General features: G+C 34.8%; 1 protein-coding gene across 3 annotated transcripts in view; it reads right to left on the reverse strand.

Annotated features, from left to right (window-relative positions):
* Positions 1 to 17981, reverse strand: part of PHF14 (PHD finger protein 14) — a 169266-nt gene that overhangs the window by 41782 nt on the left and 109503 nt on the right. For all 3 annotated transcript variants that reach the window (XM_030008263.1, XM_030008261.1, XM_030008264.1), the window contains exon 17: positions 14549 to 14666. In XM_030008263.1, the coding sequence (XP_029864123.1) occupies positions 14549 to 14666 (118 nt within the window). The remainder of the gene's footprint in view (positions 1 to 14548; positions 14667 to 17981) is intronic.

The following is a 17981-nucleotide window of genomic DNA, read 5'->3' on the forward strand; positions in this document are numbered from 1 at the left end:
AATGCAAAGGAATACAACTTTCCTGTTACTGTCATGGATTAAAGCCACTGATCACAGGTACAATATGGCTTAAACTATTGGCAAAAATTTCTGTACAAACATGAACATCATTACCAGAAATTTTTAGAACTTCTTCAATAAAGGGCAAAAGCCAGTATCTATCCTTTTTGTGCTAAATCTCCTATGTCTTGCATAATTTGGTAATTATCTGGTGCACCAGAGCAACAGATTTTATATGAATATCCTTTTGCAGGATGTTAATATACTGGCAAGACTGCTGTACTATGCCATTATCACTGCATATAAGAGTAACTCAATACTTTTTCCTTTTTTTGTCCACACCACTTTCTTCCTATATATTGTCCTGCTATTTTTTCTTATTATGAATTAGGTTACAGGCATATATTATAGCCTAGAAAGTTATTTTTGTCTTAATTTTGTATTTTGCAAAGTTTTACAAGTTATTTTATGGAGTTCTAAAAGCTCTTTAAGACAATACACACATAATTTACTATTGCTGGATCAGGATATTTCATCTTCCCTGTGCTCGTTTTGTACAGCTCTGATCTCTCCAATCCCCTTCCCCACCCTGTCTAAAAAAAAAGAAAACAAACCCAAAGTTGCAAAACAAATTCTCAAACACATCAAAAGCATCTATGGCCACAATAAGTGTGGCACTTACTGTGTAGCTGTATGTCTGTTGCATATAACTGCAATTGTTGACTTCAATGTATTTACAGAATGATATGGGCACCTCACACCTAATATTTAAAACAAGGTTTTCTAAACAACAAATGTACAAAGACACCTGCTATTACTTGTGGAAGGCAGTGCTGCAGCTACAATTGCTCCATTAGTGAGGTGACATTTGGGTTTGCCGTTGTCTGTTTCCTTAAGCAACTTTTTTTTTCTTCAGAAATGATCAGGGGCAGACCACAGCAATCCATTCATACAGTCTCTCCAAAACATAGTTTTACTCATCCATATTTCTTTTCAAATCATGTTTAAATTGCCCCAAACTTTCCATGCTTTTGGATTGCTGAGGCAGTGACAACTTGGGAGTAAGGTACAGTGGCAAACTTACTTCCACCTCTCAGGGTCAAGCTGCGCATTTGCACAATTTATGGTCGAAGTAGTTTGCTTCACTTCAGCAGCTTGGGAGAGAGCATACACAAGATTCGCTCACAATACTTGGCTAATACTTAACTTGAACTAGAAGACTGAGCACTTTAGAAGATCTCTGCTCCAAAAAGCAGCTGCTTTATTCTAACAAAAATAGAATGTAGCTCAGAAAAGGCTTTCTTTCAAGCACACAATCTTCAGATATTATGCATCAGCATGCAGACTGTGCCTGTCAGATGTTGGAACAAAGCTTTAAATTGTACCATCTAACTTAATTCTCAAGACAGGGTCAGCACATTCATAGGGTTGGGGTTTTTTTCCCCTTTGAGAAGTCCTTTAAGTAATATTTATTTAGCTCCTTACATCTTCATCAGCAGTGATTCTTGCTCTTCAACTCCTTGAAGTTCAGATTTTTCCAATGTAATGCAAAACAGAGTGATATTAAAATGCGTGATCACCAAAAGCATCACAAAATCATCAAAGGCTATTTACTAAATCAAGATTGGTTTTCATCTCTCCCCACTTCCAGAATTTTTTTCCAGTAACAAGATGAAATAAAGGGATTGCACAGTACATAATTTTTTGCAGTCTAAGGTTATTATGCAAGTTTCATAGCTCCCTAAACTTTCCTTATATGGCACCCACTTATCTGCCTGGGCTTCAAACTTTTTCTATTAACACTCTACCCTGCTCTGAGGGAAGGCTGTCTGTGTGCCCTCCATATCCTTCTTTCCACTCTGCCATGGCCCTATTTCTTAATTCACCCCATTCTGCCCTATAAGGGTTTCTGCGTATTTCTCCAAGTGGAGTTTTCTCATTCTTACGAATGTGTGTGTGCTCACATTTCACCACCTATGCCAAGGGCACTTCTTGCAGTCCCGTTATTTTTTCCTATCCTGCTTTTCTCTCTCTCCCTCTCTTCTTCTCCCTCTGTCTCTTCTTAAAAAGCACCATCATTTATTTTCAACTGATAAAACAGAAAAATAAAACATTAAAAATATTATTATGGCCTTGAATTAAAGAATCAATCTATCTGTAGAAAAGCTTTCTATAAAAATGTTTCTTATAGCCTCCTTTTCAGATCTCTCTAACATCTGAATGTGCCAAATTAAAAAATCTCTTGGACATCCTTTAAGAAGCTTCACACAAAAGTTGGGAATGCTATTTTGTGGGTGCCCCGACTTACCATTCGTGCTAGTCACTAGAGTAATTAAAGAAAATTTCCATGTAACTTTATACTACTAAATAGAGATACATACTCTTATTAATTTAAAGTAGCCAGCTAAAACACAATGATATTTATGCTGTCAAACTGAGCTACGTTGACAACAGGCTGTTTACTAAAAAGGGAATGAACAGCCCAGTTGACACAGTTTAAGATGTGACATTTATCAGCCACCTTTTGCTGAGCCCACAGGAACTGAAAGGTCACAACTAGTGCCGCTGTTTTAAAGCATCCTCAGAAAGGCCTGGAAATTCCTCATTCTTCCCTAATTAAGAACACTGTAAATGATACATGGAATGATGAGGCTAAATTCACTCGAAATGTCAACTTTACTGCCTTGCTTTAGGAGGCATGAATATCTTCCCTGTGTGCTTTGTTTTTTTTTTTAAAGATTACATCTACCAGACAAAAATTCCTTGTGTTTCTCATCTGTAGTAGAAAACACCCACCAAGTCCCTTACTCTTAGATACAGTTGCTTAATAACATTGCAGACCAAATTTTTTTTCAGTTAAAAGCATATGCATACAGTGCTTATACAAACATACAAATGATAAAATTTAATACCCTAGCAGTAAATATCAATGTATTAATTTTTAGGCTTTTGACATTGAGACTACTGATATGTGAATTCCACAAATTCTCTTATCAAAATAGGAATGAAATAACTTTTGTAGTCAATGAAACCAAAACACAAATATACCTTTGATACAGCAAATATAAGAGTGGTTTTAATAGTCACTTCATACCAGCAACTATTGTGGTGTGGCAGGAACAGCTCTGTAGAGCAAAGCAGTTGGCGTTGAGGATCAGCCAGATGTGCTACACGTTTCAGGTACAACTGGTTTGGACACAGAGATGGCATGCCCATTAGCAGTCAGAATACATCCTCAGCTTTAGTGTCCCTTGACAGGAATCCTGTTTGCACACTCTTGAGACCACTCCTTAACGTGAACCAAAGCGTAGCAACTGGTGGCAACTGGGTGATTCCTTTCAAAAACGCATTCCTGATCTTAATCAAAATACTAAGATAAATACACACTAAGATACCTCAGATCAAGATCTATGCAAATGAGCATACTGGAATGTAGAACCATTTAAGCTAATCAATAGGAAATGTTCAAAATAACAGGGTATTTTAAATACCAGCTTTATTCAGAATTCAGTAGGTTACCCTGGATTATCAACAGTTCCCTTCCTCCTCCTGAGATTCCCTACGCTGAAAGCTCTCTGGGGTCTAACAGCCCCCCCCTCGCTGCCTTTTTTTCCTTCAAATAAAAAAAAAAAAAGAAAAAAAGAGAAACAGACATACTTAATGCCTTACTTTTAGATGATGGTTTGATTGCTGCACTGAATTAATTGGTGAACACATTCAATCATCATAGGGAAGATCCTGGTTCACTTCCGCCTTCCCTCTTCTTAAGAGGGTTCAAAATTGTATTTCCCAAGGGATTGCTTAAGCCGTCTTACTACTCTTTAGCTGAAGCAGGTCTCTTTGCATGGAAGAATGAGTCAGTGGGTAAAATGATTCATTGTATGTTAACCAGGGTACCTGAGAAAGGGTACAAATTATTTTCTGAATATTTCACTATTTTACATCAAGGAGCAGTTTCTGTCTATGCTGTACGCAGAAAGCAAATAAACAACAGGTCTATAGGTCATTCCAGTGAGACAATTAATAACAGATTAATAAATCACAGCTCCCAAATCTCAAACTTTTTGTATTTTCTCATAATTACCTTTTAAATGTAAGATTCTTGAAGCTATCCTTATATGAATACAGACATCTTGTAATTACCTTCAAAAAGTTCCTCACCACCAGCAATACAAAAAAAAAAAAAAAAATTTAGAATATCATTTTGCTCTGAAGTTCCTCTGCCTTCTGCAATACTTTCAACCTAAACAAACAGTGAAGATATTATGCACTAAAAGAAAATGGTAGGACAAACTGCATATTCATTTAAGACACAATATACTTGCAAATATTAGTAGCCGGTATGTATCCTTACTTACTGCACAGGACTGGTTACACATTTAATATTCATTATGTCAATGACTGTATCAATCTGCTGATGCCTTTCTATTGCCAAAAATAAATATGTGATGTGATTAACCCACTCTAAGTACACTTCTGTGTACCTTCCATAAATACTGAGTTATCTTGCTATTTCCTTTTTGACACTTCTTTTCTTTGGCTATTTATACCATATCTGAAAGGATACCATCTGCCCTTCAGTCTTCATGAGATTAGTACCTGGAAGAAATCTTGATATCTACAGATTCCAAGGTTTTCCACATATTGAATCTTTTCATACTGTTTGACGCAGCTGAAATACACTTAAGACTTTTCAAACGCGCCCAAAGGTGTTTCAAACCACTGAACCAGATAATAATTTAACTGTTACCAGAGACACATTTACTAAAAAAAACTAAGATAAACTTAATTGCTACCAGAATTTAACAATGCACGATACATTTTAAAGGTTTTGTGAAAATCTTTTCAAAAGCCATCTTAAAATTCCACCTAATATTTGTGCTTTTTATTGGTAGAGCTGATTGTAATGCTTTTACAGTTATATTCCCACACAAGCTATTTGCTGAGCCCATTTTAAGAAGAGGGAACTTTTCTGCTACAGAATGCTAAAATCCAAGCAATGAGACACTCCCTTGCGCAGAAAGTGGCTGACACAGCACAAATTGGCAATGCCCAGCTGTCTTCTGCAAAATGTGATTAAATGTGGCCTGGCACTAAGAGAATCTCTATTTGAGAATGGCAACTAAACCTCACTACCACTATCTAACACGACAACAAAAAGCAAGTCTTGACTCTGCTAAAATTCATTATTTGCTTAGCACTTCATAAAATGGCACTTTTTTGGTTTCTTCCCCCCTCTCCTTTCTCTCTCCTGGTTCAATATGATTAGATTTTGCCCAGGCAGCATTAGTAATTTATACTGATTAGTGACACATTACTTAAAGTGACATATATGGCTGCATTTCTCTGAAAGACTTTAAAATAAGATCAACCTTGAGAGTAAACATGAGCAGGTAATTAGGCAACTATGATAATGTGTTCAGATCTTATCCAGAGACTAACAATTAAAGATCTTATTCTTCTGCCATCATATAGAATATAATTACAGATGATGTGCTAAGTTAATTTGCAGGGTAATAAAGTCGGACTAGTGAGGAATTAAGAGAAATAATTCTTCTTTGATTACGTATCTTCTAGTTCTATACAAAACATACGGCAAGAAATATATTTCTAGGTAAAGAGATTTATCTCAGGAATTTGGTAGGAACAGAACACTACTTTGCAAAGTTAGAGTGAACCAGGATGCCACCAGACTCCAGATACACCTTTGCACCTCTCAGGATTCCCTTTGTTTATGTCACTGCAAAGCACACACCTTTTGCTATTTTCTGTTGACTCTTCAATTCTTCATGAATATTCAAATTAGAAAATATTACACACAATGGAAATGGTTTTTAATACTGCCCTCCTGGCAGATTATATCATCTAAACCAAGAACTTAATCAAGGCTCAAAAGGTTAAAAAATTCAAACTCAGTTACAAGCTTTTCATTCACACTTTTTTCAGATGCTTTCAAAATCAACATGTGTTCTACTAATTAAGTAAATAAGAATCAAAATTGCCACTAGGGTTGTTAATAGAAAGTAGTAATGGTCAGTTACAATTTATTGGTAAATTTGCTTACGGCTCCGCTGTCAGCATGAAGCCCCTAATTAACAATACTCAAAAGGCTCATTATTTCAGGAACTCGAGAAGCAGGAAGACAACTGGATTGATGAAGTAGATCTGAATGTATATCGGTGGTGTAAGCTATGATGCTTTGGCAGCTACAATTGGTGACTTCCACACTTACATCTTCCTTTTGCAACTTCACTTAAAAAGGAATGTAAAACTGAGAAAACCTGGGTTAAAACTACTATCTCCATGTCGTTTACATTTTAATATAGCATCTTCAACATGTAAAATTTACTGTCACAATACTGCTCAATATCGTAAATATCTAGAAATTGATTTTCAAAAGCAAGAAAGAGGAAGCCTCCAGTTCTTTAAGGAGCAAGCATTCCCCCTGTCCTTCCTAGACACTACTCCTCTATCAGCCTTCTCACATCCTTTGAGAGTACATGTAAAATCTTCCTGTTACAGGGTGCTGCTCAGGGCTGAAAATGTGCTCTCGTTTTTTATTCTCTCACACCGTGTTAGTACAAAACCAGGTTTAGTGGCTTTACTTCAAACACAATGCTAGCTGCTTTTTGGATTTTTCCCAATTGCAGATAGGTCCCAGCAGAGATTCCTTGCCGCTCAGCCCTACAGTAGCGGGTAACGTAGGCTGTAAATTAATTTTGTCATGGCTTAGGAAGTGTAAGTCATAATTCAGTAAAGAGCTATATCCCAGATAAACTGTAATTGTAAGCAGATGTTGTTAGAAACATAACCTAAAGAAGGTAAGGAGTAGCAGTGGCATTTCTAACAGCTGCGCACAAAGAGATTTTGCTTCCTTGACCACTACCTTAGAGTAGGTAATGGTTATTCTATCTAAACCAAACCACATCTAACTAGAGGTTTAGACATTTAAATACTAGATTGTGTATATTCAGATTAGATGCATTAAAAATGCATAATCACTATGCTGTGTTTGTGATTTAAATTTTTAAGTCTAGTACGTTACTAATCAGATACTTCTTAAATGTTCCAATGGAAATTAGACATGGGTGTGTATTTTAACCAAAGCGATAATTAATGACCAAGCTTGTTTATAATTTCGGCCATCCTTTTTGCTTTAACTTCAGTAACATATTTTTAGTCACAAAAAAGCAAAACTGTCAAGACAACTTATGAAAAGCAGGACTACCTCAGTAATAATTTGATTCATGAGACACTCACAAAACCTCTTGAAAAAATAATTTGCTTCATTTTAAAGGTAGTATAAGGTGTGTGCGTGTAAAATGACATCAGAATGAATCACTGTTTTCAGCAGTGTTCGAAACATTTTTTCCACCTACTTTTTTCACAAAATATTCAGCATTATGGAAGGCATTAAATGATACTACTGCTCTCCCATTAAGAAAAAGAACTTATAACAGTGTGCAAAGTTTCAGCTTTGGAAAAAATTCTGCATTGTTGGGTTGATTATGAGAAAGAGTGAATGAAGTTAAGCAGCAAGTGATTTCTTCAGTCTCCTGGATAAGAAAAACTACAGGGAAGAAGAAAATGCATCTTGGAAACCAAACAATTTTTGGACCAAATACCATTAAAATGGGGCTTTTTTTTGACAAAAATACTCACTTAAAACTGCTGTGCATATTTTAAATCTTGTCTAAGAATATACCACTGGCAAAACAGACTCTTACCAGGTTTATTATAACTGCTGTTTTTTGACAAAGTTTAATGCAAGAAAAAATTATGTATTTCACTGTGCACTCCCATCTGGTACTGTATTTTTAAAACATTTTAATTAATACTCTTTCATATATCTCAGTGTTATCCTTCAAAATCAGAAATCTGGTTTTGCATTTGGAACAACAATATCTCATTAAGAAAAAGATCCCTGTATTCTAATTTCTTTAAACTTCTGGCTGGTATTTGATGTACTATCATCTGTTTAACCAGTCAAAAAGAGACTTGTTCAGACAACTTTATGGGAAAGACAATGTTGTCCTGTATTGTCCATTTTTTACTATACTTTTTTGATACAGTTAAGCTGTACCTACGAAGAAGTACAAGCACTAGAAGTCCATGAAGAGGATCTGGCAGCCAGTAACACGGGGTATTGGAACTCGTAGCATTAATTTTGATGTGGAGAAGAATTAAAATATTTAAAATAAACATTCCATTCCAGAAATACTTTACAGTGCTTAACCTTATTTTTCATTAAAACCTAAGCTTCCCACCTACACTATGGGAATCTTCTTCTGCCAACTAAGTGTATCTGATTATTTGGATTAATTTGAGGATTTAATACCAACTAACTTTATGCTGAGCTTATCCACTATTCATAAATCAAGTCCCATCTTAAGTTAATTTCAAGGCTGATTATTTTTGGAACATTTTATCATATAAATTATTCATTACATAGATGTATTATACCTGTGTGCCAGAAAATAACAGAGGCTGTGCCAACTCATTTTTTTCAATATGGTACCTGGGGAGCAAATATTAAAACAAAGTTGGCAATATTTCAGCCAACTGAGAAGAATTACTGTACACTGCAATTTCACACCTTTTTTTTGACCATCTTGATAGTGAAATTTTTTTCTGTGCCAAGGTTTGGCATTATTGAAGTTCTTAAAACAGGGCATAAGCGGTGTAAGGACTTGTGTTAAATCTTCACACAGCCTTACAGATTCGGATAATTTTCTCTTGTTTAATTTTAAAGAAATCATTCCAGTGCCGATGTTTGACTGCTCATCACAAACCTAGGAAGACAACAATGATTTCAAAATAACCACATATTTTCCAGTTGCTATATAAAATACATCTTTTGTTGCACATCAGGCAAGAAACCAAAGTCCTAATCTGATTTACATAGCATAATTCAACTCTCCTTAACCAGCTTTAAAATATATGAATATACACAAAAATGTTTAACTTTATCATTCTTGATGACCATATAATAAAATAGATCATACCATCCACACCTAGTAAAAGTGAAAACAGATTCTACGTTTACAAATGCGGTCACTGAATTACACTATACCATGCTATTCTGTAAACCACTTTGAAATACTCCTAAGTTCTGGCTGAAAAATGTTGCATAAAAAAATGGAACTTTTTTGCATTATATTATGTTCTGCTTGTATCAGCAAGCAGATTTATTAGCAGTATTCTTTTACCATTTTTCAGTTGCAATGCTGTTTGCCATGGTGGCAGTACATTTGCTTGTATGTTGTGTCCTCAAAAGAGGGTTCTCTGATGCAAGTCTCTGATGTAAGCTGACTTAATTAGGGTCACAGTTTCTTTACAATTGCAGTCACCCTTTGTCAGAATATGCAACTGAAACAACTTTGAATTAATATAAAAGACCTTGAAGGATTTTTTTATTTTTTGAAAGACGTATTTTAAATGTAACTACTTAAAATCACATTGTATGGAATGATAAGAAAGTATCATATACAAAGCATATTTAAGACATGATTAAGCATGCATATATACTACCACCATGTGCCAACCTCATAGATTATATTCAAATAGGGTTTCCTTGTATATATAAAATGTTAAAGATTTTGGCTATATTGAAAATGTTTTGTTCTGAACGTTTAGTAAATGCCCAGATAAAGTCTGTCCATGCAATGCTGCTTCAATCATCTTCTGTGTGTACTCAAGCAAGGAGAATCCCACCTAAACTATAATCCTCACTAATCTAAACTAGCTGTCTCAGCTCCCTCCTATAGTCAGTGGACAGGAAAAGGCAGCTCCAGAGAACAACTCATCCAAATCTATGGAAAATGTCTAAAAAACAAGAGCAGTATGGACATTTTGCAAAATGGAAGCCAAGACATGGAAAGTAAGAATTAAAATTTCTATTAAGTTAGTTACTCAATTTGCAATAGCCCAGACGACATGATCATGGAGACTTAGTACTTTCAAAACACAGCTTACACTATCACCTGCTGCAGCTCAGAGAATTCAGCATTTTTGCATGTTGGGCCAAGGGATCCAAGCTGGGCAACAGCAAACAAGGAGAAAAAATTACTAAACATTTGAAAATTTTAACTCGTCTAGCTCTCACAGGACCTCTGGGGTAAGACAAAGGTAAAATTCAATTTTCTGGTCACAGCTCAACTACTTCAAAGGTAATGTCAAGCTTCCTTTTTTTTTTTTTTTTTTTCTGTTCCTGAAATCATAGCTTCAGTTTTCATGCCTTGCAAAACCTAAAGACAGGATCTTCTCCTAATACTCAATCCAAATTAATTCCTTTTAGTGACCCCCAACAGCTAAATCAGGGAAGGCAGGGGTCCTATAGAAAAAAACACAGTATCACAGCATGAAGTAATTAAAGGCTGCAAACTCAGGCATAGCCACAAAAGGACTTAAAGTACTGCATGCCACCTTAATTTTGATATTTCCTAAGTTTTGAGAGCTTGACGTCAGGTTTTTTTTGGTCTCATTCTTTATTTTTTTAAACACACCTGTGTGAAACTACACTTGTGAGAAAATGCTCCCTGAGTTTGAAGAAAAGGCATAATGAAAAAGATTAAATTCCATAAACCATAATGAGATCGTCACCTGCACAACTCATAAGTAGATCAGAAACTTCTACACTCCTCACAGGCCTTCTTAAGGACCAACATTATTTTTTACTAGAATAAAATTCCATGGACTACAGGAATTAAATTGAATTGCTCACTTTTTTTATCTGACCAAATTAAGAGGTTTGAAATAAATTTTACATTTTAAAAATTATTTTTAATTTAAAATATTATTTCAAACATTATACTCCATGTTTTAATATTACAGTGTCCAATTACATTTGCTTATTCACTATGTGAAAGCGAGATACACCCAAAGAAATGCTTCTACTTGGCTAATAAGCAAAATCATCCATGACTGCTTTCCAACACAAAAGGTGTACAAAAATATATTACTTGCTAGGGTTAGTGTGTCATGTATTTGTAGTTCCAGAAAATATTTCCTGAGGGGTTTAGATGAGAATTCTATGCATATACACTGACAATTTATTTCCACTGAAAAAATGCAATACAGTAAAAAGCTGAAATAAAAGCAAACTAAACAGAAGTCTAGAGACAAGGCAGCTGATCTTGCAGCACGCAAATAATGACCTGACGTGTACACTCTACAGCATTTTGCAAAATAGATTGTACGCAAAGATGAGCAGATAGAAACCTAACTAGCACGGTCATTGTAACCACCATGATGCATGTTTAAACTCTTTGCTGACTTGGTGTTTTGCAAAATTTTAAAATAGCAGGAGATACTTTAAACAGTACTTTTAAAATGGAAGGCAACAGAAAGGAATCCATATCTAATAACAACGAGACCTTATAATGAGACCCTTATCACACGTAATGAACAAGTGGTCAGGCCACATTTATTCCTACTGAGTATTGCCACATTGTAATATTGAATAATTTGGTTTATATTTTATTTATTTTATTTTTATTAAATTCAACTAAACCAAGATTCTATATTCATTCTAAGTATCATTATTTCAAACTATAAGGAAATTTATGATTTAGAGTGCTGTTTGGCAATCCTGAAAGCGCACCATAATCCTTCCGCAGGGTAGATGGATAATGTTATAGAAACGGAGAGCTTATAGGTTTACTTCAGCTTTCATGTGATGTAACAAAATCTACAATGTTTTTGAGATGAGAGAGCTTGTCAGACCTTAGTAGTGAGCATCACCCATTCTATAAAAGTGACAGTGAGTATTACCAGCAGAGAAGCTGTTGCCCTCATGCCCTACAGCAAAGTCCCTGTCTGTCTATTATTTGACAGGCAGGGTAATATGGGGATATGTTACGCTGGTGGAAAAACTGACACAATTGCTGAAGAGTCCTGTGACTAGTACAAGCAAAATGGAAGCAGCATGTCCAACATTTGTGATAGATAACAATTTAAAGCGTATGTTTATTACCGCTAAATTACATCCCTTGTACTGCTGACACCTGCAAGTGCTTAGCAAAATCTGAAAATAAAACCATATTATTTGTGTCAGCAGTATGCAACTTTTCCTGAACATCTAAAATTGAATTTCGTAATTAGAAATAAAAACTAACTGAACCACTATATGCTACGCACTATAATCTCTGTCATCACTGAAACAGTGTAATTTACCTACCAATTTTTTTGAAGGTGCAATACTGCTACAGAAGATACTGTTGGGGAATTTTAAAATGTATACCATAACAGTGATTTAAACTGGATCAAAACAGATTAACAAAGTTGAAGGAATGAAAACAAAACAATAGTCTCCTTGGCCAAAGCTGGAAATTCAATCCCATTTTGCTGCAATAATCTGTACAAGAAACTTCACTGTGACACTCCAAAAATTGGATTTAGTGAGTGACTGAGAGATTGAAATTGCTGGTAGCTCAGGCTTGTAATTCATCCACAGGTCAGGCAGAGTGCAGCAAACAACACAACTTTCTCTACGATTTTCCTCTTCTGATCTCTAAGTACACACTGGAGAGACTACTCCCTCTAGTGAGGGGTAGACAAAGCCTTATCGTACCAGTTCCTCCTGGCTGTGAAAAGCTGTGCAAAATCGCAGATATATAATACACAATCCTAAAGCCATACAAAATACTGAATTTGAAAACGATTAAGTACATAAACAAAGCCCTAATCCTTTAAAAAATACATTCACATTGAGGCTGCAGGGAGTTTAACTCAACACCATATTGTTTGAATTTGTTATGCAGTATAGAATAAAGCAAACAAAAAAAGCTACAAAAAAAGACTTTTTAAAACACAGAGAGCAATGTAGCTTTTTCAGAGAAACTTCTCTGCACAGCTCTGTGGAAAAGCTACAGGAAAGTGACTAAACAAAACCACAAGGAGTCCCCATAAGACAATTTTTCAGTATCTGTCATATTCATTACATATTCACTCAAATACAAATCAAATTGCCTGTGCTTGAAAGGGCAAAATACTTTATTTAGATTTGCTCATTAAAAATCTTTGTGAATGAAAATTAAACACAATAGCAAGCATTTTTTAAATTTGTAATAATCAGTAAGATAACAAAATATATCATCATTCTAACAATGTACTTTGTTTACTCTTCTGAACATTGTATTTTTCAACACGCACCTTAAAACTAATACACGCCCTCCACTAAGTGAAGTCACTCATACTTAATTTACATGATAAAGTGTTTTAAAAATTTTATCTGGTACATACTGTGCTAATCTCCTGGAAAACACATTTAGAAATTACATACCCTGGGTTTTTTTGTTTACTCAGAAGAAGCCAATAAAACAGGAGACGGAAGATTTTAACTAACGTTATCTCAAGAACCCCTTTTAGTTTAAGCAGGTGACAGGAATTCAATAACAATTTTAATTCACTCTTGGAACGTCCATTGAATCTAAGTAGTATTTGAGAAAGATTGCTTGATGTCCAAACTATAGTGGACAGCTAATTTCCGATGTCTGTCTTCATATCTCCTTACAGAAGAACAATTTGATTAACCCCCTGGGGTGAAACTGAATACCATATTTGTCCAGTTGGAAAGGGACACTAGAAAGCCAAAAAATTATACCTCTCTCTGAACATTTTTTATCTTCCATTCTTAAGAGTAACGTCATGAAAGAGTTTAAGTATCCAAGTATGCTAACAGGTAACTTATGACAGCATCTCTGCATAGCTGTGTCCCTGTGTGTCCAAATATTGAGTTGCTTCCTTACTAGTTAAAAAATTCTGCGAAATACAAAGAAAGTGGCAGAATAGCCTGCAAAATTTTAAAGACTTTTAGAACGCTCTTTTATTTTAACATTGAGGTATCAGATGCATTTTATAAATCCAATTTTGAAAATGAACTGGAAAGTGTCTCTTCAGAGGTTATGGTGATGATAGAAAAGAATGCCAGTATTAAAGAAGCTTCTGTGCAGACAAACAAAGAATCAAAATCTTTATTTTTTGACAAGTTGGTACTACAGAAGCATACTATTACTGTCAATATTATTAAAGAGAGTTAATCCACATCAAAAATTTAGTTCTAGTTTTACAATGTTATATTTGATCAAGGCATACCAATCAATATAAAGTGTTAACAACCTTCATATGATTTTCCAGTGAAAAAAACAGGTTTAGTAATTAAAATCATCTTCATTTATTTAGAAAAACATGCATTTTTTATCTCTGTCCTTAGAGGTTTGTATTCTCTACTACTCCTGAAATACTTTCACTTGTCAATAATATTACCAGTCCTGATAGAGTATCCATACTCATTCCTTTCTCAGAGAGAACATAATGTGAAAAGAGAGCATTTAACGGGGATAATAAAATTCTCTTTATTGATTAAGAATATTTCCATTTTGCATACATTCTGTTTTTTACCTGTTTTACAGAGAATCTGAAATCATTATTTTATTCTACTGTTTTTCAGAGCAGACCTATGTATAGCATTTCAACAAAAACTTCAGATGCCAAGTAAGACTGCTAAAACCAGAATACTTCAACTATTTCACAGGATGAATTAACTTACTTTGGAGGATGTAGAGTCACATTCCTGACAAATCCATCCATAGCCAGTCTGTTTAGGAGACTTTTTCAAGGGAGGGTCTAGACAGCCAAAATGGTAGCAAAGCCTGCATTCATCACACCTGCAACAGAAAAACAAAATATACACTTATCTATAAATGGTACTTCTATACTATTTTAGATTCAGCTTCCCCGCAATTGTCAGCACAAGATTTCCTGATTCATTATCACGATACAGAAAACCCATTTTCTATAAGGGGTATTTTCAAACACAATCACTTCAATTAGGTTCTGCCTAATTCGGAATATTCTGATGCAGACACTCGTATATCACCTTTGTCATGATCTTATATAAATGACATTATTTCAGAGACTTGCAAATTAAAGAAAAAATGTATAACCAGCTCAATTTTTTAGATACTTCAATGTCATTCATTGCCATTTAATTTCAGAAATTTGTCATTTTTTTAGACAGCAACGATATTGATCTTTCATAGTTTTAAGACACCATTTTACACATCTACCTTCTCAAGGTAAACTCTGAAATGTCTTGTCACATAACCAAGAATTCAAGTATAATTTACAGCTATTAATTATATTTTTTACACCAGGACTACGTGGTTGATAAATGAATGCACAAAATATTTTCTGATTTGCTTTGAATTTTCTGGAAAGGGGCATTTATTTAAAAGGATTTCACTGTGATCTTTCACTTGTAAAACTGCCCTGTGTACACACAGCAATTTTATGTTCTTTTTTAATAAACCTTTCATTAGTGTTTTGTACTATGTATGGTCGACACAAAAAGCTCAAAACACATAGCATAGCTATTGTTCACCTATTCTTAAAGTACCAGCATTGAAGAAACACTACAGTATAACAAGTGCTTCATGAAAGGATTTTTAAATCAGTACAATAATATGCTCAAAATGAGAAAGAGAGTTTTAAAAACAAGTAACAGAGATTTCCATATATCCTACTGAATTTCAGTTTATTTGCATATCCCCCTATATTTTTTTGTATGAAAAAGAAAGCTTTTTTCAAATTTACTTTGCAATATTGTCCTCATTAAAAGCCCTTAAACTCTGAGTTAAAGCCAATATAAATGATCTAAAAATAGGTCATTAAGAAATCTCCTACACTTTCTTTCTCCGCTTCCCTGGCCACTCATTTTCTCCTCTACAAAACATGCCAACACAAAAATCTCCAAAAATTGCAATAACAGCATGGCACAGGCATCATCAAAGACAGAGGGATATAATTTGTCAACAGAACACAGGGTGCATCACAGAAAGAGGATTCAACTAACAGAACATGCTGCTGTATTAACAGAAGAAAATGTTCGTGTGACTTGTCTCCAAGGATTAGTCTCCAAATAAAAAGAAGTAACCATTTTCTGATTATGATTCTTTAACTTAAGTAAATACTTTTGTCCTTGCTGCCAAGGCTGTGCTTGCCAGGGAAGCCTTCTGGTTTTAGCAGTTATATGTAAGACGTGAGCACTGCTACGAGTATTGCATGTACTGTCTTCCACTAAGTAGACATTAAAAGCAATAATCTACCTATCCACAGTATGCAACACTAGACTGACATGGTTTTGGTATTTTAAAAAAATGGGATATACCATATTACACTCTATATTCTTAGGATTGTTTAGTAATAACTCAATCTAATTTCAGGATAAATAAAACACTTAAAAAAGGAAACCTTCTCAGTTTTTAAAGAAAGAAGAGTTCTAATGTAGAAATATATTACTTACAATCAGGAGTATATGCAGTTTTATTTCTTGTGAAAGGCATATTAAAATAATAAAAAGGTTAAGGGTGGGAGATGAGATAGGTTACAGTCCTACATCCCAACAGTGTATGTGACCTTCAGCAAAAGATTAAGCCTCCTTTGAGCCTCAATGTTCTCATCTGTAAAGGAATACATTTTTACTAACCTATTTCTGTATCTAGAATCTTATTCACATAAGTGCTTGCATTTGAGCACTGCTTATCAGAACTCCCTTCTTGTAAACTGTTTGGGATCCTCTAAGTAACACAAAATAAAGCGTCACACTATTTCTGACTGATTTAGTGTCTTTTCAGAGCTTAATCCTAAAATCTACATCTGACTTCAAACAGTATTAATTTAGATTTTTTTCTGAAGTGATGGTCTATAAACACAAGTGCTTATACATGCAAAAGAAAATGTTTCCCCTTTAAAATTACACTTTGCCATCTCTTCTTACATCTTTTCCATTCTGAATCTAGAATGTGGTATTTCCTGACTGCACCTTCAGCCACATTTCAGAAGTACGCTGAGGGAGTTAGCAAGGCTGGGTTGAAATAACCAGAACATTATGAAATTAAATACAGATCTGGAGGCGCCATTCTAAAGCTGAATGTTTTTTAATATTTATTGTCATTAATTTTTATCACTTCAAAGCTGTTTAGTTTGGCAGAAGAAAAATTGCATTTTCCTGAAATGAGTTAAAAATATCTATATGAAAGTGTTCAGATACTAATGGCTTTTATCTGCATCTGCACAGCTGAGAAAATGCAAATAACAAAAGTGTATTTTCATGTATCAGAACATAAAAAGCTGCATGGTGATAAAAATGTAACTATACCAAGTATTTTCAAACAGTTCCATCATACTGCTTTTTATTGGAATACAAGTTCTGTATTGTGGAACACAAATTCACAGATTCTGAAGTTCCCAGAGCATGATGCTGGGAAAATGGATGAATACACACTGTACCTTGGTCAAAGATGATGCCCTAGCTGTCTGGCAGCTCTCTTGTCTGCTGAGACTGACTTGGGACAAAATGTGAAGCTTACATGTATCACAGTACAGAAAACAAAATTGGCATTCTTAATTCCTAATTCTGAAAGAAAACCTCATACCTAGGTTAAAATAGCACTAGTAAAATGAAATAAAGCCTTCAAGTATATACTATTTTGTGTTCTTTTGTCTAGCAACATAAAATGACAGAAAATCCACTGTCAGATTCAGAAAATAAGCAAGCGATACAAAATAAGGAGTACTTTCAACTTAATTAGAGAAAGAAATTGTTAGGTCACAAAAGGTGTCATGCTGACAATCTCGCAGCCTTTCAGCAAACGCACTCACAGATCAATCACAGTACAGACATTTACAGAGCAAGGAGCCACACGACACTGTCATTTACAAATATCATCCACTTCCATCCTGAAGATGGCTTAACAGCACAAGTTAAACTGTTGGGCTAGAGGGGAAAAGAGGGAAAGAAACCAATTCCTCCATTTTAAAGGTTCAGTTGAAATTTTTACCCTTGTGGCTTCAAGGTCATGCCTTCAAAACAGTCCTTAAATTAGCAAATATTTTATCTTCCTATCACTTATGTACTTAACCACAAAAAAAGTTATCCACAACTTACAAATGCAACTAAGTGCACAGCCATCTTTAGTGGC

This window comes from Aquila chrysaetos, chromosome 3 (genome assembly GCF_900496995.4).
Source record: "Aquila chrysaetos chrysaetos chromosome 3, bAquChr1.4, whole genome shotgun sequence".
Classification (NCBI taxonomy): Eukaryota; Metazoa; Chordata; class Aves; order Accipitriformes; family Accipitridae; genus Aquila; species Aquila chrysaetos.